The following is a 24,156-nucleotide window of genomic DNA, read 5'->3' as shown; positions in this document are numbered from 1 at the left end:
AGCCACCTTGTGCATCCCCACTGCCGTGAGGACACGGTGCCTAGACCGACTTCAGTGATGTCAGCAGACAGAAGACTTCAGCCTGCTCGCTCTCTGCTAAAAACAGGTCACAGGAGTGCAGAACGAACTGCACTCCTGTGATCCATAAGAGATGTACAACCAAACAGACTTTGGTTGTATATCTCCTTCAAATACTTTACCTTGATTAAGTAAGCAAAATCATAAAAAGAAAACTGCCAGTTCTCAACCACATATTGATTCTAGTATGGTGACTCAAGGTATTAACTGCTTGCCGACCGCCGCAAGTAGATTTACTGCGGCGGTCAGCCCCTGCCAGGCAGAGTGACGTTAATTAACGTCACTAGCCTGGGAGGGTCTGGGGAGCGAGCGCGCGCCCGCAGAGGCGCGGTCACGCACCCCCCCGCGCGTGTGACCAGCGGACCCGATGTCCGCCGGCCACTCGGCGATCGTCGGGGGAAGAGGGAGAATGTCAGGCAGCTTGTGTAAACAAGCCACCTGTCATTCTCCTCGCTGTAAAGACACTGATTACACGGATCTAGTATGTAGATCCGTTGATCAGTGTCCTTACAGCTAGAGCCACAGCCAATCACAGTAAGAATCACGCCCCTAGGGACACACACAGCCCCTCCCTCCCAAATAAAGTTAACCCCTTCACTGCCAGTGTATTTTTACAGTAACAGTGCATATGTATAGCACTGATTACTGTAGTAATGTCACTGGTAACCCCAAAAGTGTCAAAAATGTCAGTCAAGGGTCCGATCTGTCCGCCGCAATGTCGCAGTACCGCAAAAAAAAAAACCGCAGATCGCCGCCATTACGCGTTAAAAAAAAAACAACAAAAATGACAAAAATCTTTCCCTTTGTTAGTAAACGCGATAACTTTTGCGCAAACCAATCAAAATACGCTTTTTGCGATTTTTTTTACCAAACATAGGTAGGATAAAACAAATTGGCCAAAAATGTTAAAAAATTTTGATTTTTACATTTTTTTTTGGGGAATTTCATATAACAAAAAGGGGAAAAATATTGTTATTTTTGCAAAATTGTCGCTCTTTTTTTGTTTATAGCGCGTGATCAAAAAAATTGCACAGGTGATCAAATACCACCAAAAGAAAGCTCTGTTTGTGGGAAAAAAAGGACGTTAAATTCGTTTAGGTACAGCGTCGCACGACCGCGCAATTGTCCATTAAAGTCACGCAGTGCCGAATCGCAAAATACCCCCTGGTCTTTTAGCAGGAAAATCCTCCGGGGCTTAAGTGGTTAAAGAAAAAAGGGCCAGCATAAGGCCAAGCTTTAAAATATTCAGACGGAAAAGTCAGGAACAAGCCTTTTTTCTCATGACCGATGATCTTTAAGGGTTTGAAAAATACAATGTTTAAATCCTTTATGAACGCCTTACTAAGCCTATTCCTTAATGTAAGAAATAAAAACTTACGCATAGCTTCGCTTAAATGCTCCTTTTAAAACCTCTTGGTTGAGACCATTGAAGCAGCCCTAAAGATGAGAAAATAAGGGAAAATTAGGAAACCACAAAAAATAAAACACCAACCACACACAAAAGGAAACATTTAAAGTTTTTATACAGTTTCAGACAATGGCACAAAATTGTCACCCAGGTACAAAAAAAACTTCAGCTTTGAAATGTTAAAGACCCAAAAGACAGTGTGGAAAAAGAACCTTTGTAAAGTTTTAACGGCTGTCCCTGCAGTCTAAAAAAACTGGACACTAACTTCACTAAAACAAATCCTGAACACAAATTTTCCAATTCATCTTTCAGGACTGCATGAGAGGTGCTCCGCCTACCTAAAACAGAAAACCCCTCCACAATATAATATAAAAAAAAAAAAAAAAAAGTGTGGTTGGAGCACAGTCACCAAGTATCCTCAGCATTTGTATTTCCTACCTAACAGGAACATTGAAATGATATGTTTTTTTCTTCAGGCCGTCATGCTAGTGGCAAAGGCATCCTAGTATATGCTCCCCCATGATTTAAGGGACAGAGGACTTAGAGGGGTTCCATATCTGGGACCTTCCTTCCCAATCAACTTCTTGGTTTTCCCCAAGGATCCCTTTCAACCAAAGGAGAACTATCCCATGGGCACAGAGGCTCTAGTGGAGCACTCCCTTATTCACATTTGATCAGGCTTAAAGTCCTCGTGGTTTGCGGAACCTCCGATGTATGTTGCCGATTGGTATGGAAAGGTCATGGCTACTGACATCCCCAAATCTTTTGTAGGGAGATCTGCACGACTGAAGCAGGTTCATACTCCACCTCCCCAGGTATTCGCAAGGTTGGAGCGGAGAGGCATCTGGAGTCCCCCCATTATTTCGAGTTAGGTGGTGCATGTCTGCAAGGTGAACCACTGTGCATGGGACCAGGAGAAAGATGACCTGGATCTTCCAAAGACTATTACAGCAGACTTCATCGGGTCAGTAATGCTACACCATGCAGTCTGATTCTGCCATGACAGCAGCTATGAATCTGGCAGATGTCTCCAAGGTAGGTTGGAGCTCACTTGAGTCACTGTGTATATGCATACATTAAATTTGTAGTACTTATACTTGCCTCTGATCCAAACTAAAATATTTTGGTTATGTCTCGGGGCTGAAGCTATACCCATTATGGCAGGGCTTGACAAATTTGAGCATGCCGAATGGACCGGCTGCCATACACCGGCCAAATGCTTATGTTGCCTGGCATTCGGCCTGTGTGTACTTGGCTGGATGGTATAATAGGCAGTGGCTCACTAGGGAGGGACAGTGCATCAAGGTGGGAGCGATAAGAGATCCAGAGCCCGAGTAACTCATGCCACCTTAGGCCCCTTTCATAGGGGCACCTCCGCTAAGCAGAATCCCCTTGCTCAGCAGGGATTTCTCTGGTAAGCTGAGCAGGTGGAGGATAGGTCTTGTCCGCTCTATGCAGAGCAAACACTGACAGTCCCGCTCTCCTCAATGGGGCAATCGGATGGAAATTGACTGCCTGTCCATTTTCCTCCGATGCCATCTGATTCGATCTGCCAGACAGAAAATAGGACCACCATCCGTCTGTTTTTAGCGGACAGGATCGGATGGTAGGGGTTTTCAGCGGACATCCGCAGCTCAATAGAGGATACTGAAGGGTCCAATCAGGTCTGCCTGAAAAAACTGACAGCCCAGGGAGAGAAAAAAAAAAAAAAAAAGAAAAAAAAAAAAACAGAATTTTTGTAAAATCTTACCTGTAAAATTCCTTTGTCTGAGTCCTCCGACAGTCGCCGCCTCCTCTAAGTCATTACTGTTGGGTATTGTCTTCCTATCCGCAGGAATAGCTAGGCATATAGACTTAGTCCAAAGACAAAAGGCATTAGCATATACACACCCATGGGGGCTGTCCCATCTGGTCAATACCCCCCCTGCATCACCACTCCCAACTCAGTTTGGTAGCATAGCAGTAGGTAATAAGAACCCCAAAAGAGGGGCGGGGCGGCAACTGTCGGAGGACTCCGAGAAAGGAATTTTACAGGTAAGATTTTACAAAAATTCAGTTTTCTCTTACGTCCTCCGACAGTCGCCGCCTCCTCCAAGTCATCACTATTGGGATGTCCCAAAGCAGTATAGACATGAGGGGTGGGAGACGCAACCGTAGAAAAGGCAACGCAGTAACCACATCAGAGAAAGGAATCTAACATGCACTGTAAGAGAACCAACTGGGCAACCAAAAAAAACAATGCTCAACAGGAGCAACAGCCCAGGAAAGCTAATGCCACCAGCCAGGGACCCAGATAAAAAAATTAAAGGGTCCATCATGGCACTGCCGCACTGAGAACTTTGCGGCCAAAAGAAGCATCAGCTGATGCCAGAACGTCTACTTTGTAGAACTTGGAAAAAGTGTGCACCGACGACCAAGTCGCCGCCTTGCACATCTGGGCCACCGAGGCCCAACGCCAATAGGCCCAGGATGAACTCAAAGACCTGGTAGAGTGCACCTCAACAGGGAAGGGCGGAACCCGTTCCTGCAAGGCGTAAGCCTGCTCAATGGTCTGTCTGATCCATTTGGCAATAGTTGCTGCGGACGCAGCCATGCCCTTCCGAGATCCCTCAGGAAGGACAAAGAGGGAATCCGTCTTCCGAAAAGGATTCCGTAGATGACAGGTAAACCCTGATCGCCCTGACAACATCCAAGGAATGCAAGGCAATCTCCTTTGGATGTTTAGGCTTCGTACAAAGCGAAGGCAGGACAATGTCCTCATTAAGGTGAAAGTCAGAGATCACCTTGGAAAGGAAGGATGGGGGTGGTCGCAAAACCACCTTATCCTTGTGAATTATCAAGGGGAGCGGCTAGACAATGCCGCCAGCTCCGACACCCTGCGAGCCGAAGTGATCGCCACCAGAAAAGCAACCTTTTTCGACAGCAGAGGCAACGATATCTCCCTGATGTTTTCAAAGGGAGTACGCTGTAACGCGAACAGAACCAAGTTCAAGTCCCATGGAGGTAAAGGCTCCTTGCTGGGAGGAGCCAAATGTCGCACACCTTGAATGAAGGTGCGAACCAAGGAATGAGACGCCACAAGGCGTCGGAAAAGGACAGCCAGTGCAGACACCTGGCGCTTTATCGTGGCCAGCGCCAGGCGCTGATCCACTCCAGACTGGAGGAAAGCCAACACTCTCGACACCGAGTAAGAACGAGGGGAGAACCCCCTGGACTCACACCAGGCAAAATAAGCTTTCCAGGTACGGTAATAGATCTTACCAGAGGAGGATTTCCTAGCCTTGATTAAGGTAGGGATAACCTCTGGGGAGAGACCCTTGTCCCTCAAGTCCCAGGTCTCAACAGCCAGGCCGTTAAGGCCAGCGACTGTAAAGCAGGATGGAAGATCGGACCTTGAGACAGGAGATCTTCCTGAAAGACCTCCGGGTGTAAGGACCATTCCCCCTGGTCCAGGGCCTGGCAGCTCAGATAGTCGGCCTGACAATTTTCCACACCCGGAATGTGAACAGCAGAGATAGCCGGGACATGAGTCTTGGCCCAAGACAGAATGTCGGTCACCTCCTGGGCCGCTCGAGCACTCCTGGTGCCCCCCTGGTGGTTGATGTAAGCCACCGCGGTAGCATTGTCCGTCTGTACGCGGACAGGCAGGCCCCGGAGACGGTCCGACCACTGGAAGAGACAGTTTGATCGCTCGTAACTCCAGCACATTCATCGGGAGGGAGGACTCCTCCTTCGACCAAGTGCCCTGGGCACACAGGTTGCCCAGGACTCCACCCCAGCCCGACAGGCTGGCGTCCATGGCAACCACGGTCCACACCAACGGACGGAAGGACTTGCCTTCCGCCACCGACGGGGACTGGAGCCACCACAGAAGAGCCAATCTGGTCTGATGACTCAAGGGCACCTCCAGATCCAAGGACTGAGGCAGTCTGTCCCACCTGGCCAGGATCTCCGTCTGGAGAGCCCGCGTGTGGAACTGAGCAAAGGGTATCGCCTCGAAGGCCGAAACCATCAACCCCAGGCCCCGCATACAGGTCCTGAGTGACGAGGACGGGTTGTCCCTGAGGGACCCGAGCTCGTCCCGCAAAGTCCGGAGCTTGTCCTCCGGCAAGAACACCTTTGCCTGAGCAGAGTCCAGAATCATTCCCAAATAGGCAATAGGACGCACTTTGCCCCCCTTCCTGGGCACCACGAACAGATTGGAACGAAATCCCCAAAACCTGTCCCGATGAGGTACCGGGACAATCACCCCCTGAGCAAGAAGGTCCTACACCGCTTGATGCAGGTCCTGCCGACGCCCAGGAGGCAAGCGTAGCTTCGAGAGAAAGAATCTGCCCGCCGGCCGGGAAAGGAATTCGATCACGCATCATGATCGAATGATTTCCTGAACCCACCTGTCCGATATCCGGAGCAGCTAAGGTTGGAGGAAACCGCGCAAGTGTTCCCCCAGACCTGAAATGGGTGAGGGCGCCCCTTTAGGCAGAGTCGGATTGACCCGCCGAGCCGGCATTGCCCGACTCCTGCTTGCCCTCCCAGGGCTTCTTCTGGCTGCCCTGGGCCTTGAAGGGCTTACCCTTGGATTGGTTCCGAAAGGTACGAAAGGACCCCTGATTGGATCTAGGCGCAGAACCCCGCTTGCCACGAAAGGACTTGTTCTTCGGGTTCTGGGGCAGCAAGGTGCTCTTGCCCCCCGTGACGCCTTTCACCAGAACATCCAATGCCTCGCCAAAAAGGCGAGAACCAGCATATGGAAAATCAGTAACTATTTTCCGTGAGGACTGGTCAGCCGACCAGCTCTTCAGCCATATCAGTCGCCGGTTAGGCACCGCGACACCAGAGGGGCGAGCCACTAAGGGGGCCTCATTCAAGGCTGCATCACACAAATACATGACTCCTTGGTGGATCTGATCCACCATTTCCAGCCGGGCAGGCGGAACACCATCAGACACGAGATTGCACCTAAGCATCTTAGTCCAATCAGCCACCGCCTGAGCCGACAGAACGGACGCAAAAACGGGTTTGAGCAACGAACCCGCCACCGTATAGGAATGGCGAGCTAGAGACTCCAACCGCTGGTCTGTGGGATCCCGGAAAACCGAGGTATCCTCAGTCGGAACCAAGGTAGTCTTGTTCAACACGGCCACAGTGTGATCTACCTGTGGAGGCACACACCATCGTGATTCTGTAGCCGGCGCAAAGGGATAAAGCAATTTGAACCGACTAGGTACCAGGAATGGACATTTTTAACGTGCGCCACATTTCATTAACAGTGTAATGGAATTCCGCTGGGCAGGGAAAAACCTGCGCAGACTTGCGGGTCCTGTGCGTCCCAAATGAGGACACAACGCCCGGAGGACAGGGCTCATCCTCTAAATGCAAAGTTTCTTTAACAGAAACAATTAATTCATCCATGGTCACCCGTTCTTCAGGTGACCCGGGGAGGATGTATCAACACCCTCCATTTCAGCCTCCCCCTCAGACCCTGGGGAGTCTAAGGATGAGCGGGACCCTGAAAAGGGCATGCTCGCAGCAGCAGCAGCCATATCCCCATCTGAATCAGAAGAGAGAGACAACCTGGGCCTCTTTCTCGCAGCCCGTTCAGACATCAGCATTTCCATATTTGCCACCAAAGTCGCTACTACAGCAGTCAGATCGGGTCGCAGCGGAGCCACAGGAGAACTGTGGTTTCCTGAGAATCCATGGCTCAAGTTATCAGAACAAACTACAGTGCAAAAACAGTGTACTGTCCCCTTTAAGAACGCTGCGGTGTGTGCAGCCCACCGCTACTGCTACAGTGACGAAAGACCCCCAAAGGAGAAAAGAAACTGAGCCAGAAGCGATATACAGAGGGAAATTGAGAGTGATAACCTGCAGAGCCCGGAGAGCGTTGCTACCAGTGTCCTTGCTGCTGATGGAAAGGAAGTGCTGCTGGAGAGGGCTGGACAATATGCCAGACCCCGGGGAAAATGGCTGCCCCATAGGGATGCATTGGAGGCTACGCCAAAATGGGTGTCGACATGCGGCCGGACCGATCGTTCCACCGCCCACAAAATGGCGGCGGCTGGCACCAAAATGACATGCAGAGGAGCAATACATGTGTGCCCATAGTAAAGATGGCAGACCGTGTGAAAATTTGCCGCTGCGGTCGCCGCACAAGCACAACCGTCTGCACCCCCAACAATGCACCTAGGTGACACAGGGACTCCAAGGCAACATACAGATCTGCACAAGCGATCCCCGCAGGGATTGCACAGGGAGTCACACAGGCACAGACATGGGGGACACACAGCAACACAGACTGCCACCCCAAACAGAGACCTCACACAGAAAAGTACTTACCTGTACCAGATGGCGTGGGGAGCCTCCATGCATGGAAAACCTCTGTCCTCATCGGACAGGGAGTGCCGTGAGCCAGGGACATGACGCTGCAGCACCCCAGACGAGTCCTGTGAGGTAGCCACCTCACGGCTGCATCCCTGTAGCGAACAGGGATGGGTCGTTCGTAATGCCAGGGCGAACCATAGCTGAACGCTCGATGGCGGGCTGGGGGTCCATCTGACCCTTTTGCTCTGGAGAACCAGGGCGGCCAGTCCGAATCCCAGCACCGCATGATCCATCTTCATACAAAGAGAAGACTAACACTAGAAGCTGACAAAATAAACAGCTAGTAAAAGAAAAAACTGACATTTCCAAAGAAAATCAAATAAAAAGATTAGGAAGGCTGAGACTGAAGCCCCAGCACAAGGAAGCCTGACTATTCCTGACGCTAGGCAGATTAAAACTGAGTTGGGAGTGGTGATGCAGGGGGGGTATTGACCAGATAGGACAGTCCCCATGGGTGTGTATATGCTAATGCCTTTTGTCTTTGGATTAAGGCTGGCCATACACTATACAATTTTTTTGTTCAACTTTGCTTTAGATTTACCAAAACCATGTGATATAGGGTCAAACCTAAACACTTTCAATGTGTATGCAATCTGGCAGGCCCTTGCACTACATAGTTTAAGGTAAAACTAAAGGAAATTGAATAAGAAAATTGTATAGTGTATGGCCAGCTTTAGTCTATATGCCTAGCTATTCCTGCGGATAGGAAGACAATACCCAACAGTGATGACTTAGAGGAGGTGGCGACTGTCGGAGGACGTAAGAGAAATTCCGTTTTCTCTTACGTCCTCCGACAGTCGCCGCCTCCCCCAAGTCATCACTATTGGGATGTCCCAAAGCAGTGTAGACATGAGGGGTGGGAGACGCAACCGTAGAAAAAGGCAACGCAGTACCCACATCAGAGAAAGGAACCTTACACACACATAGTAAGAGAACCTTCTGGGCAACAGAAAACAATGCTCAAGAGGAGCAACAGCCCAGGAAAGAAAAACACAAACAGCCAGGGACCCATAAAAAAACAAGGGTCCTTCATGGCACTGCCGCACTGAGAACTTTGCGGCCAAAGGAGGCATCAGCTGATGCCAGAACATCTACCTTGTAGAATTTGGAAAAAGTGTGCACCGACGACCAAGTCGCAGCCTTGCACACCTGGGCCACCGAGGCACGATGCCAATAGGCCCAGGACGCACTCACAGATCTGGTAGAGTGCGCCTTAACAGGGAAGGGTGGAACCCGTTCCTTCAAAGCATAAGCCTGTTCAATGGTCTGTCTGATTCATTTGGCAATAGTCGCTGCAGACGCAGCCATGCCCTTCAGAGGTCCCTCAGGAAGGACAAAGAGGGAATCAGTCTTCCGAAAGGATTCCGTAGACGACCGGTAAACCCTGATCGCCCTGACAACATCCAAGGAATGCAGAGCAACCTCCTTAGAATGCTTAGGCTTCGTACAAAGCGAAGGCAAGACAATGTCCTCATTAATGTGGAACTCAGAGACCACCTTAGGAAGAAAGGAGGGATGTGGCCGCAAGACCACCTTATCCTTGTGAATCACCAAGTACGGAGAACGGCAAGATAACGCTGCCAGTTCCGACACCCTGCAAGCCGAAGTGATCGCCACCAAAAAGGCAACCTTCTTTGAAAACATCCGGGAGATATCGTTGCCTCTGCTGTCTAAGGGAGCACGCTGTAACACGGCCAGAACCAAGTTCAAGTCCCATGGAGGTAAGGGCTCCATCCTGGGAGGAGCCAAATGTCGCACACCTTAAATGAAGGTGCGATCCAGGGAATGAGACGCCACAGGGCGTTGGAAAAGAATAGCCAGTGCGGACACCTGGCCCTTGATCGTGGCCAGCGCCAGGCGCTGGTCCACCCCCGACTGGAGGAAAGCCAACCCTCTCGAAACCGAGTATGAACGAGGGGAGAACCCCCTGGACTCACACCAGGCGAAATAAGCCTTCCAGGTACGGTAATAGATTTTACCAGAAGAGGTTTTCCTAGCCTTGACTAGGGTAGGGATGACCTCAGGACCTGGGTCTCAACAGCCAGGCCGTTAAAGCCAGTGACTAAAGCAGGATGGAAGATCAGACCCCGAGACAGTAGATCTTCCCGCATTGGCAGCCGCCACGGAGGCGCCACTGCCAGGTGAACAACGTTGGCGTACCAAGACCGGCGTGGCCAGTCCGGCGCCACCAGAATCACCAGGTGTGGCTCCGAGACTAACCTGCGGAGGAACCTGGACAACTGAATCGGAGGAAAGGCATACATCAGACGATACTGATGCCAAGGGGCCACCAACGCATCCGAGGCATCTGCCAGAGGATCGCGCGCTCTTGCCACGAACCTTTCCACCTTGTGGTTTAGCCGAGATGCGAACAGATCCACGTCCGGGGATCCCCACTTCGCACACAGCATTTGGAAGACCTCCCGATGCAGGGACCATTCCCCCTGGTCCAGGGTCTGGCGGCTCAGATAGTCGGCCTGCCAATTCTCCACACCCGGAATGTGAACTGCTGAAATCGCAGGGACATGAGTCTCGGCCCAAGCTAAAATGTTGGTCACCTCCCGGGCACTCCTGGTACCCCCTTGGTGGTTGATGCAAGCCACCACGGTAGCATTGTCCGTCTGTACCCGAACAGGACGGTTCCGACCACTGGAAGAGAGAGTTTGATCGCTCTCAATTCCAGCACATTGATCGGAAGGGAGGACTCCTCCTCCGAACAAGTGCCCTGGGCAGACAGGTTGCCCAGGACTCCAACCCAGCCCGACAGGCTGGCATCCGTGGTAACCACTGTCCACAACGGGCGGAAGGACTTGCCTTCCGACACCACCGGGGACTGCAGCCACCACAGAAGACTGACGACTCAATGAGACACTCAGATCCAGGGACTGAGGAAGTCTGTCCCACCTGGCCAGAATCTCCGCCTGGAGAGCCCGCATGTGAAACTGAGCAAAGGGTATCGCCTCGAAGGCCGAAACCATCAACCCCAAGCCCCACATACAGGCCCTGAGTGACAAGAACGGATTGTTCCTGCAAGGTCCGGAGCTTGTCCTCCGGCAAGAACACCTTTGCCTGAGCAGAGTCCAGAATCATTTCCAGATAGGAAAGACGAACCGATGGAGACGTTGATTTCTGAACGTTGATTGTCCACTTGAACTCCTGTAGCGTCTGCGCCGTGGTGGACAGATCGCGCATTAGGTCCTGGCTGACACTCGGTCTTAGAAGAAGATCATCCAGGTACCCCAAGACCGCAATGCCCTGTGCTCTTAACAGGCCCAGAACCGGCGCCAGCACCTTGGTAAAGACCCTTGGAGCCGAAGCGAGACCGAAAGGTAACGCCACAAACTGATAGAGGTCCTCTTCGATAGTAAAACCGAAGAAACCTCTGGTGACCCCCGAAAATGGGGATGTGCAGGTACGCATCCTTGAGATCTATCGAGGCCAGGAAATCCCCTGGACTCAGGGAGGCCACCACCGAGCGGAGAGACTCCATACGGAACTTCCGAACGCGCACAAAGCAGTTCAGCCCTTTTAAGGTCCAGAATAGGACGTACTTTGCCCTCCTTCCTGGGCACAGAAAACAGATTTGAATAAAATCCTCGAAACCTGTCCCGATGAGGTACCGGGACAATCACCCCCTGAGCAAGAAGGTCCCGCACCGCTTGGTGCAGGTCCTGCAGACGCCCAGGAGGCAAATGAAGATTTGAGGGAAAAAAAAAAATCTGTCCCCCGGCCGGAAAAGGAATTCGATCTTGTACCCTGATCGAATGATTTCCTGAACCCACCTGTCCGAAATCCGGAGCAGCCAAGGTTGGAGGAAACCGCGCAAACGTCCCCCCCACCCCTGAAACGGGTGAGGGCACCCCTTCAGGCAGAGGCGGATAGACCCGCCGAGCCAGCAGTGCCTGACTTCTGCTTGCCCGCCCAGGGCTTCTTCTGGCTACCCTATCCCTTAAAGGGCTTGCCCTTGGATTGGTTCCGAAAAGGCACGAAAGGACCCCTGAGTGGATCGAGACGCAGAACCCCGCTTGCCACGAAAGGACTGGTTCTTCGGGTTCTGGGGCAGCAAAGTGCTCTTGCCCCCTGTGACGCCTTTCACCAGGGTATCCAACGCCTCGCCAAAAAGGCGAGAACCAGCATAGGGAAAATCAGCAACTGTTTTCCGCGAGGACTGGTCAGCCGACCAGCTCTTTAGCCAGATCAGTCGAGAAGCACCGAGACACTAGATAGGCGTGCTACCAAAGGGGCCTCATTCAAGGCCGCATAACACAAATACATGATTCCTTGGTGAATTTGATCCACCATATCCAGCCGGGCAGGTGGAACAGCATCAGACACGAAGTTGCGCCTAAGCACCTTAGTCCAATCAGCCACCGCCTGAGCCACCAAAACGGACGAGAAAATGGGTCTGAGCAACGAGCCCGCCACCGTATAGGAATAGCGGGCTAGAGACTCCAACCGCCGGTCCGTGGGATCCCGAAAAACCGGGGTATCCTCAGAAGGAACCAAGGTAGCCTTGTTTAACACGGCCACAGTGTGATCTACCTGTGGAGGCGCACACCATCATGATTCCGTAGCCGGTGCAAAGGGATAAAGCAATTTGAACCGACTAGGTACCAGGAATGGACGTTTTAAAGTGCGCCACATTTCATTAACAGTGTAATGAAACTCAGCGGGACAGAGAAAAACCTGCACCGACTTGCCGGTCCTGTGTGCCCCAAATGAGGACACAATGCCCGGAGGACTGGGCTCATCCTCCAAATGCAGTGTTTCCTTAACAGAAACGATCAATTCATCCATGGTCACGTGCTCCTCAGGCGACCCCAGGGGAGGAAGTATCAACCCCCTCCACCTCCGCCTCCCCCTCAGACCCCAGCGGGTCTAAGGATGAGCGAGACCCTGAAAAGGGCACACTCGCCACAGCAGCCATATCACCATCTTAATCAGAGGAGAGAGACAATCTGGGCCTCTTCCTAGCAGCACGTTCAGCCATCAGCACCTCCATATTGGACACCAAGGACGCCACTACAGCGGCCAAATCAGGTCTCAGAGGGGCCACAGGAGAACTGGGGTCCCTCACCAGAGCTGGGGGGGGAATTTTCTGTCCTGAGAATCCATTGCCCAAGATGAAACAGTGCAATAAATTTGGTACTGCCCCTTTAAAACCGCTGCGGAGTGCGCAGCCCACCGCTACAGATACAGTGACAAAAGACCCCCAAACAGGAGAAGAAAACTGAGCCAGAAATGACAATACAGAAGGTAATGAGAGAGATAGTCTGCAGAGCCCCGCAGAGTGTTACCACCAATGTCGCTGCTTCAGAGGAAAGGGAAGTGCTGGCAGAATAGGCTGAACTATAAGCTGCATGACTCAGGGAAAATGGCTGCCCCATAGGACTGAATGGAAGGCTCCGGCAAAATGGCCACCGAACATGCGGTCGGAACGATCGTTCTGCCAGCGCCGGATGGCACCAAAACAGCATGTAGTATTGCCCATATTGAAGCCAGACATGCTTGCCCATACCTAAAATGGCGGACCGCGCGGTTTCACCCCGCTGCGGCCGTCACACACACAGTCTGCACCCCCAAAACACCGAAGTGACACAGGGGAAGGGGCCCCCAAAAACACACAGCACCGCATGCACAAGCGATCCCCGCAGGGATCACATCAGGGAGCCACACAGGCACAGACAGGGGGACACAGCAACACAGCTTACCTGTACCAGATGGCGTGGGGAGCCTCTCAGAACGGAAAGCCGCTGTCCTCATCTGACAGGGAATGCCGTTAGCCAGGGACATTACACTGCAGTATCGCAGATGTGTCCAGTGAGGTGGCCACCTCACGGCTGCATCCCTGCTGAGAGCAGGGTTGGGTCGTTCATAATGCCAGGACGAACCACGGCTGAACGCTCGATGGCGGGCTGGGGGTCCATCTGACCCTCTGCCCTGGAGAACCAGGGCGGTCAGTCCGAATCCCAGCACCGCATGAATCCATCTTCTTCCGAAGAGTCGACTAACTAAAGCTGACAAATAAACAGCTAGTAAAATAAGAAAAAAAAAACTGACATTTTCAAAAGAAAATCAAATAAAAAAAAGATTAGATAGGCTGAGACTGTAGCCCCAGCACAGGGAAGCCCAACTACTCCTGACGCTAGGCAGAAAGAAACTGAGTTGGTAGTGGTCACTGCAGGGGGGTATTGACCTAGTGGGACAGCCCCCATGGGTGTGTATATGCAAATGCCTTTGTTCTTTTGACTAAGTCTTATGCCTAGCTACTCCTGCGGAGTGGAAGTCAATACCCAATAGTGATGACTTAGGGGAGGCGGCGACTGTCGGAGGACGTAAGAAAAATTTATTTGAATTAAAAAAAAATAAATAAAAACAGTTTCCATCTTTTTGGGATTGTAAATGGAATGGGGCTGTTCCAACCAGGTGCCCCACACTCCCTGTCTACTCACCGGTAAGGACAGGTCACCAGATCAAGCCTGCACACCTTCAATCTCTTCTCTTTGGCAGTGAGAACAGGCAGGGGAAACCCTCACCGCCACCAGTGGGAGCCCCGGCCACCACAAGAGGGCGCCAGTTCCCCAATGCAAGTGTCTCGCTCCAGCAGGCTGCAAAGCTGCAGCCTCAATTACTTGCCGGCGCAGTATCTTAGGCTGGCCATACACTATACAATTTTCTTATTCAATTTCCTTTAGGATTTACCTTAAACTATGTAGTGCAAGGGCCTGCCTGATTGCATACAAATTGAAAGTGTTTAGGTTTGACCCTACATTACATGGTTTTGGTAAATCTAAAGGAAACTTGAACAAGAAAATTGTATAGTGTATGGCCAGCCTTAGTTTGCGCACCCGTGGGTGGGGGCCGTATGGGGAGAGGACACCTGCCGCAGTGTAGCCCAAGCGCCAGGCTGCTAATTCTAGTCGCCAATGCGACCTGGCGCTTGGAGTTTGTCGAGTCCTGTATTATGGGTTACCAGTATTATCTATAGACTTCAGTTGGGGTGTTCAGCCTTAAACTATTACCTGGAGCTCACTGGGTTCCTCCACTGGATAGATGTATAATGGATTGGTAGCCAGAGAGTAGGTTAGATCTACAACATGTGGTTATATGAATAGTTGGCCTTGTGACATAAGCATCAATTGCACACGTGTGGCTGAATGCTGGATATTACTTACCTCATGCTTCTGCAGTTAGTTGGGTTTTTAAGTATTTAACCTACTGGCGCCTGCACTATAGCCGAAAGATGGCTACAGCGCAGCTTTAATGTCCATGTACGGCCGCCAAAGGAACACATTGCCGTGCGTTCCATCAGGCGCGCATCGGGGGAAAAAAAAAAAAAAAAACTGATTGCAGTGTCCCTTAAAAACAGCCAATCACATACCGTGGTAAATTGCCAATCACAGCGACCTTTTATCATGTGATCGCCGCCATCCATGACAGGTCATCTCAAATGTAAACATATGAGCTCTCTCATTGACAGCTCTCCTTCCCTCACACAGACCATGTGTGTGAGAAAGAGCGTCTGAACAGAGTGAATTTTATGCAACATTGTTACAGTTTACTATAGTGCGGAAACCGTGCAACATATCAGTTCTGCCAGGAAGTCGATGACGCCCTGTGGGAGGGCGAAACGCGTTCGCGTAAGTTACGGTTCCTAGTCCTAACGTCACTTCCTGCTGCTGTGCAACACATGCTGGTTACAGCGTCGACGTATCCTTGCATTTTACATGCCTATTTTATCCTCTGTTTTGGAAGTATGTTTTTTACTGGGCAATAAGACTTCAACCTACAGTAATTCACTATTGGCTACTTTTATCCGTTCTGAGCTTGAGGGATATCTGGATAATCCGAGTGTCATATTTGAGAGTTTTTGACTGGAACCTTGTGACCTACCGGTTCATTATAGTCAATCCTGTCTGACATTACAGACTGAAAAGCTAGGAGTCCTTTATCTCTTGTAAGTAGGGACGGAGTGAAAATATGTGGAGCACTTAAGCACTTTTAAGAAGATTGGAGCACAAGAGCATTTTATAACGAAGTTGTCTTTTAAATATATTTATTTCCATTGGATATTTCATTTCTGGTTCTTTATATGTTGTATATGATACAAGCACTGTATTGTTTTGGTTTACAAGTGGTTAACACTTTGTGCACAACTGCTGCAGTTATCTTTCACCATTTTCACCTTCATTTAGATTTAGCATAGTGCAAGTATTTATTTAGTGGCATCCACCAACACCACACTAGTAGTTAGGACCAATGCCAGCCTTCCCTACACCCTTCAGAACCCCCCCCATGGCTTCGTCCTAACTCAGGATCAGCCAACATCCAGAGAGTGCCAGCCAGAGAGTGGGGGGCAGAGAGAGTGGTGGTGGGGGCAGAGAGTGGTGGGTGTACACGATTACAGTGTTTTCTCTGCCAAGTTGGTCGTGTGTGGCAGGTCTTTGAGGGCTGTTGTGTGCCTTTTGGGCGCTCGTGTGGCGGTCTGGGGGACCCTCATGTGTGGCCCTTTTGGGTGTCAGCAGCTTGTTTATACCAGATTCACAAAACTAATTTTGTCCATGTGCCCTGTGGTGCTTTGTATTGCATGGGATCTTGATCGACAAGGTGATCACAGCTGTGAATACCAAGCGAGCCCCCACCACCACTCAGGATCGTCCATCTTTTGGTCTCAAATATGGGCGTTTTTGTGGTTCATTTGCTCTGATTTGGTGGGGTCTCGGGAGACCTGGGCATCATGCTGCTAATCCCATGGACACTGGTCTGATTTTAAGTGGGCGGTTTGCAAATATACCTAATGGAGGGCACTGTTCTCTACCTCTTATGATGGTGAGATATGATTATTCATGTGACATGGTTGGATTGATACTACTTTTGGATCTCCTTAAAAAACTTTTTGGATTCCTCTATAGGTCTTTAATGCGAAATCTGTCCTCTGTGCTTTTTCTCCATTTAAATTTTTAACTTCAACATTAACTATAATGTACAAGGGTCTGCCCAATTTGCTGTTAAACTAATAGATTGTTTAGGTCTGTCCTCATGATATATAGTTTTGGTAACACTATACATCTATACATATCTTACTGTCTAGTGCAGGATTTCTTAACCGACCGCCCACCGTGTATTTACGCCAGCACTTTGACGCTCGCTGCCATAACAGCAGTATTTTTTTAAACGGTGGACAGTCCGCTTTAACATAAGGGTGGCCCCAGCAGCGGATTTGTCACAGGATCACCCTTATGGGTGACGGGAGAGGTGCCCCCCTCCCGCCGCTTCCCGGTAGTTTTACCCGCTTACCGGACCCATAGGTAGCGGTGAAACCCTCATTCGACTATGGCCTTGGAGGACCGGAGCGGCATCATACGTCGCTCCCTTGCAACAGATTTAACCACTTTACGACCGCCCGCCGCAGTTATACTGCGACAGGCAGCCGCTTCTGGGCGAATCGCCGTAGCTACAAGTTGCTCATTCCATGGGCGCGCCCTCCATCCCCACGATAGTCTGATTCGGAACAGAACCGAACAGACTTCAGGTCCAGGCCAATGATTTTTGGCCTGGGCATCGGTTCCGACTAGGGATAGACCGATATGGTTTTTTCAGGGCCGATACCAATATTTTAGCCACAACGTATCGGCCAATATTTTGTACATTTAAAGTTTTGAAAAATAAAGATAATTTTTGACACAAATCTGGTACTGAACATATTCATTTTTGTTTACTGCTTAATGGCTGGCACCCTGTGGTGGGGGGCAGCTGGCTGGCTTCCTGTGGTGGGGGGCTGGCACAGTGTTCAAATAATCCCCTATCTAGACGACTTTCTGATTTACGGCCAAAGTCAGAAGTACTGAGAAATCTCCAGATGACAGAGGACATCCTCACCTCTCTGGGGTGGGTGATCAACACCCAGAAGTAGGGCATGATATTGGGAAAAAAAGAACATTGCGATATTTCGTTTTCAACTATATATATCGCGATATTTCTCTGGGTGGAATGTAGAAGACGGATTAGGCAGTCGGAACTCACAGTTGTGGTAGGAGGTAGAAGAACACAGCCCGACATGACATCTGTCACACACGTTCCCTCTGCTGCCCTGGAGCTAGTTCTCTTGACCGAGCGGTGAGCGCGGCACAGCGAACCAATCACGTGAGTAGCGGCACAGGGAACCAATCAGATGTGCAGGCACGCGTGATTGGTTAGCTGTGCAGCTGCTCACGGCGCGCTGCTCACCGCTTAACGCGTTGGACGGCTGCCAGCACTGAGAGTCCTCCTCCTCCCCCCCGAGTCCCGACTTCTCCCTGCCTCCTTGCCTAATGGTAAATATCGTGTCTTGGGCGATATGAATATCGCCCACGCCCGCAGAACGATAGTCGATATCACATCGAATATCGTTCAGCCCTACCCAGAAGTCCAACAAAATCCCTTCACAGGAGACAGTATTTTTGGGGTACCTGGTAGATACGGTGTCACAGAGAATCCTGCTCCCAGAGAATCCTGCTCCCAGAGAGCAAAATAACGAAACTCAGGGAGGCTACGAGGCACCTAATAGAACTACCCAGAATCTCAAGAAGGGACATCATGGTGGTCTTGGGCCCCTTGAGCGGTACAGTGGGCTCAGCTACACGAGGCCACTCCAGGGTCATCTGAGCCACTGGAACGGGAAAACTTCTTTGCAGGACGATCTAATCTCGGTCCCGCCAGCCATAAAGAAATCGCTGACTTGGTGGTTAAGAGAAGAATCTCGCTCTCTCTCTCTCTCTCTCTCTCTCTGGGAAGACTCTGGATGCCCCCATCCAGGTTAGAACAACAACAGACGCAACCATCTTCGGTTGGGGGGGGGGGGGGGCGCACATAGGACACCAAGTAAGGCAAAGAACTGGCGGACGTCAGAGGCCCTGAAAGGTTTTCAGGGAGAAACAATAGGGAAACACGTCCAGGTTCTTTCAGACAATATCACAACGGTTTCCTACATCAACCACCAGGGTGGCACGTGCTCACAACACCTGATGAGAATAGCGCACGACATTCTGGCAGGAGCAGAAGCAAACCCATTATCCCTCTTGGCCGTACACATAAAAGGGTCGACAAACGTACTGGCGGATCTCCTGAGCCGGAAGAGTCTGGATCCAGCAGAATAGGAACTAGGGATGCACCGAAATGAAAATTTTGGGCCGAAACCAAAAATGCAGGATGCCCTTGGCCGAAAACCGAAACCAAAAATGACTTTTTCCCCAAATAATTTTAAAAAATAGGTAGAAGAGGGGCATACGCCAAAAACAGGCAGCGACGTACACCTGTCGCTGCCACCCTGTCACAGTATATGTACTGTGATGGGTTGGTAATAGGTTAATTTAATTACCAATGGTATTTGTATTATGCAGCATGAGGGGGTTAATGTATTGTCACTGCTGGTCACTGATGTATTAGTGACCGACCAGTGGCAGTTAATTAACCCCTTTGTGCTGCATTAGAGCAACCAGTATCAGTGCAACCAGTGTTAATCTTGCATATGCCTTCCCACCTATTCAACTGATCCCCAGAACGATCAGGAAAATCCGTCTGGAAAGGGCAAGGGTAATCCTAATAGCACCTCTTTGGCCGAAACGGGCATGGTTCACCCCGCTGAGGAAAATGGCAGAGGAAGATCCCTGGATCCTGCCAGCTCAGAGCGACCTTATGGCGCAAGCGGGAGCACATCACCCTCACAGCCAGACTCTAAACTTAGCAGCCTGGATCCTGAACGGAGCATTCTTTTAAAAAAAAAAAAAGGACTCTCCACCAGGGTAACGGATGTCCTGCTTCAAGGCAGAAAACCCATAACCAGGAAAATCTATAACAAAGTATGGAAAACATACAGATCAAAAATGGAACCCAACAACAGGGACCTGAGTGACATTAGCACTGTTTTGGACTTTTTCCTAGACGGTGCAGACAAAGGGCTGGCAGTTAGTACTCTCAAAGTACAAGCAGCCGCTCTGTCAATTTTTCTGGAATGGTCAATCGGTGAAGATCCTCTGGTGAAGCGACTCTAGATCTATTGAAAGATCCCGGCCCAGCAAAAAACCTCAGCGTGGCCCCCTGGGATCTAGCACTAGTATTACAGGCGCTCACCAAAGCCCCATTTGAGCCGTTAATGGACTGTAACTAAGAAAAACTTACCTTGAAAACAGCGTTCCTGGTGGCAATCACCTCCGCTAGAAGAGAGTGATCTACAGGCCCTTTTGATAAGGGAACCTTTCCTGACGATCTTCCCAGACAAGGTAATCCTCAGGATGGACCCTCTCTTCCTCCTGAAAGTATCCCCAGCATTCCATCACTCACAGGAAGTGGTTCTTCCATCGTTCTGCCAAAATCCTTTGGAAGGAATCCTTTGCCACCTTGGGATGTCAAGAGGTGCATTCTACACTACCTAGAAGTCACCAAAGAAGTTAGGAAGTCACCCAGCCTATTCGTCCTTTTCGGAGGCACTCAGAGGGGTAAAGCCGCCTCCAAAGTTAGGTGGATCAGAATGGCCATTTGTGCAGCCTACACCGCTCAAAACCAGAGTTTACCGGCAGGCATCAAGGCACACTCCACTCAAGCCATATCCACATCTTGAGCAGAAAAGGCTGGGGCCTCAGCGGATCAAATCTGCAAAGCAGCCAGCTGGTCCAGCGATTTGACATTCGCCAAACACTACAGGGTTGATCTGGTCTCCGCCCAGGATCTATCCTTTGGTCGCAAAGTTCTCCAAACAGTAGTCCCACCCTAGGTACGCATCGTTGGGGTCTCATGTGAGCGTCATGAAGGATGACTTGGGAAAGTCTGAGTTATTACCTGATAACTAGGGATGCACCGAAATGAAATTCTTGGCCGAAGCCGAATAATAATGAAATGTTTGGCCGAAGGCCGAATACCGAACGCGGTGTTTCGCATTTTTTCCATTTATTTTGCCAATTTTTTGTCCTCTCTCTTGTCCTCTCATGTCTCTCTCTCTCTCTCTTGTCCTCTCACTCTCTCTCTTGTACTCTCATGTCTCTCTCCCTCTCTCTCTTGTCCTCTCATGTCTCTCTCTCTCCCTAAATGTTACTGTAGGGAATGGGATTCAGTGCACACTGCAGCCTTGTACCATAGGGTTAATGTTAGTGACACTGTAGGGATTAGGAAGGATGTTGGGAATGGAAATCGGGAAGCATGCAGGCAGCCTTGTAAATTTTAAATTGAAGATACAGGGCACTGGGCAGGTCAGGGTTAATGTGGTAACATCAATTACTCAGTGACAGTCAGTCAGTGTCAGTGTGGACTCGATCAGATTATACAGTGACAGACAGTCTCTCATAGTGGTGGTAGTAGGAGGCTGGAGGTGGACTAGTAGGAGCCTGGAAAGGAGCACAGCCGCATACATACATTACTCACTCGTGCACTGCAGCCCGCCCCACACATTCAGTGAGTCTTACTCTCCTCCCTAGTTTTTTCAATGGCACATTCAGGAAGCCAATCACGCCGTGAGTAGCGGCACAGCGGAACCAATCAGGTGTGCAGGCACACGTGATTGGTTCGCTGTGCAGCTAATAAACATCGCCATTGGGAAAGCATCTTATCAAACCAATCTTGGTGTGGTCAGATGCTTTAAGGACAGAGGAGAGATCTAGAGTCCACTAGACCAATTTTTTTTTTCTTTATTTATTTTGCTTTTATGTTATTTTGACACCTTCCCTTTCATGTCTATTTTTTGACAGTTTTTTTTAAAAAGTACCTGTCACTACAGATTGCCATTTAAATTCACTGTGATATATAAAAAAAAATAAAAATAAAAAGAAATAGAAATTAAAGGGAAGGTGTCAAAATAAAAGCAAAATAAATCAATTTCGCTATTATCATCACAAACACCATCATGAGCTATTTAACAATACCATGAGCTTTTCCACAATATCGCAATAAATATCATACCGTGAGGTCAATATCGAAATTGTATCATACCGTGAGATTTTGATATTGTTACATCCCTAGTATTTGTGCATTAAAAACTTAAAACGTTTTTTCCCCCCGCAAAAATTGCGTTTAGAAAATCTGTGCGCAAATACTGTGTGACAACATCCACCATTTTGTTCTGTAGGGCTTCCGCTTTTAACAAAACATATGTTGGGGGTTCAAAGTAATTTTCTAGTAAAAAAAAAAAAAAAATTTATATATATATATATATATATATTTTCTCATGTAAACAAAGTGACAGCAAAGACTTGGTTTTCAAGTGGTTAGAAGAGTGGGTGAAGTGTGGCTAAGATTGAGCATAAAATGCCAGGACAGTTCAAAAACCCCCCCAAATGACCCTTTTTTGGAAAGTAGACACCCAACGCTATTTGCTGAGAGGCATATTGAGTCCATGGAGTATTTTATATTTTGCCCTAAGTTTCAGGATTTTTTTTTTTTTTTTTTTTTTTTTTTTTTTACACAAAGTTGTCACTAAATGATATATTGCTCATTCATGCCATGGGTACATGTGAAATGACACCCAAAATACATTCTGCTGCTTCTCCTGAGTACAGGTGGTCCCCGGGTTGCAAACATCTGACTTACAAACAACTCCTACTTACAAACAACTCCTACTTACAAACAACTCCTACTTACAAACAACTCCTACTTACAAACAACTCCTACTTACAAACAACTCCTACTTACAAACAACTCCTACTTACAAAACCGAGAGAGACAACAGGAAGTGAGAGGAAATCTACCCCTCGGAAGGGAAATTCACTCCTGTAAGAGTTACTATGGGAAAAAGATGTCTCCACTGAAGCTTTATCACCAATCCTTGTTTCCACAACAACCCAACATTTTCAAAATCCAATTGTCATAGGGACAGAAAGGGAGGTGAAATCTTAACAGGGGCACAGACAGCAAAACAAATGGTACAGGGGTGTTAACCCTTCCCTATGCTATCCAAAAAAAACATTAAATATTTTGGCTAGGGTTACACCAAAAAAAAAAAAAAAGTACCTGTTCCAACTTACAAATTCAACTTAACAAACCTACAGACCCAATCTTGTTTGTAACCCAGGAACCGCCTGTACAGGGATACCACGTGTGAGACTTTGGGAACCTAGCTGTGTACGGAACCCCTAAAAACAATCACCCCCTTCAGGTTTTCTAATGGCGTAAATTGCTTATTTTACTTCCTCACTATCTGTCACAGTTTCGGGGGAGACGCTGAAATTTCAATTTGCAAAATGGGGTCATTTGGGGGGGGTTGTGCCAAGTAGACACTCCAAGCTATTTGCTGAGAGGCATGGTGAGTCCATAGAATATTTTGCCACAAGTTCGGGAAAATTATTTAATTTTTATTTATTTTTACACAAAGTTGTCACCAAGTGATATATTGCTCACACATGCCATAAATGTATGAAATTACACCCCAAAATATATTCTGCTGCTTCTTCCGAGTATGGAGATACCACATGTGAGACTTTTTGGCAGTCTAGTCGCGTACAAGACCCTGAAAAACAATTACCACCTTCAAGCTTTCAAAGGGCGTAAATTGTTGATCTCACTCCTCACTACCTATCACAGTTTTGAAGGCCATGAAATGCCAAGATAGCACAACCCCCCATGATCCCTTTTCGAAAAGTAGACACCCCATGGTGTTTGCCAAGATATATGGTGAGTATTTTGCAGCTTTCATTTATTTTGGAAAAAAAAAAAAAAAAAAAAAGGAAAATGCACCATGCCTCTTAGCAAATAGCTTGGAGTAGTGTCTACTTTGCAAAATGGGGTAATTTGGGGGGGATTTTGTGCCATCTTGAAATTTCAGGGCATCCGAAACCAATAGGCAGCAAGGAAGTAAATTGTGCAATTTACGCCCTTAGAAAGCAAACACCTGTGTCAAAAAAATGAAATATTCAATGGGCTCAACATGCCTCTCAGGGCATTCCTTAGGCAGTCTACTTTCCAATGTGGTAATTTAGGGGGGTTTTGTACTGCCCTGCCATTTTAGCACTTCAAGAAATGAGATAGGGAGTCAGAAAGTAAAAGCTGCGTAAATTCCAGAATATACACCATAGTTTGTAGACGCTATAACTTTTGCGCAAACCAATAAAAATACGCTTAGACTCAAAGACACAATGTAGCTAAATACATTTTGGCCTAAATATATATGACAAAAAACTGGATTTTTGACTTACCGTAAAATCCTTTTCTCAAGCTCATTGACAGACGCAGGACTGATATCTTGATATCCGTAGGGTTATACTGCCCCCTACAGGAGTAGGACACTAGGCAGGAAAAAAGTTCTGGCCACACCTATGGGCAGTCCC

General features: G+C 49.0%; 1 protein-coding gene across 1 annotated transcript in view; it reads right to left on the bottom strand.

The window, feature by feature from the left end:
- The window catches only part of HSPA9 (heat shock protein family A (Hsp70) member 9), a gene marked incomplete at its 3' end in the record, with an annotated part of 663,406 nt that overhangs the window by 588,426 nt on the left and 50,824 nt on the right, over nucleotides 1-24,156 (bottom strand). Inside the window, exon 2 of the mRNA XM_082253601.1 lies at nucleotides 1,457-1,515. Within this exon, the coding sequence (XP_082109727.1) occupies nucleotides 1,457-1,515 (59 nt within the window). The remainder of the gene's footprint in view (nucleotides 1-1,456; nucleotides 1,516-24,156) is intronic.

This window comes from Pelophylax lessonae (assembly GCF_965119305.1).
Source record: "Pelophylax lessonae genome assembly, chromosome: 4".
NCBI classification, from domain to species: Eukaryota; Metazoa; Chordata; class Amphibia; order Anura; family Ranidae; genus Pelophylax; species Pelophylax lessonae.
Note: the sequence above shows the minus strand (reverse complement) of the source record. Positions and strands in the feature narration are given on the sequence as shown.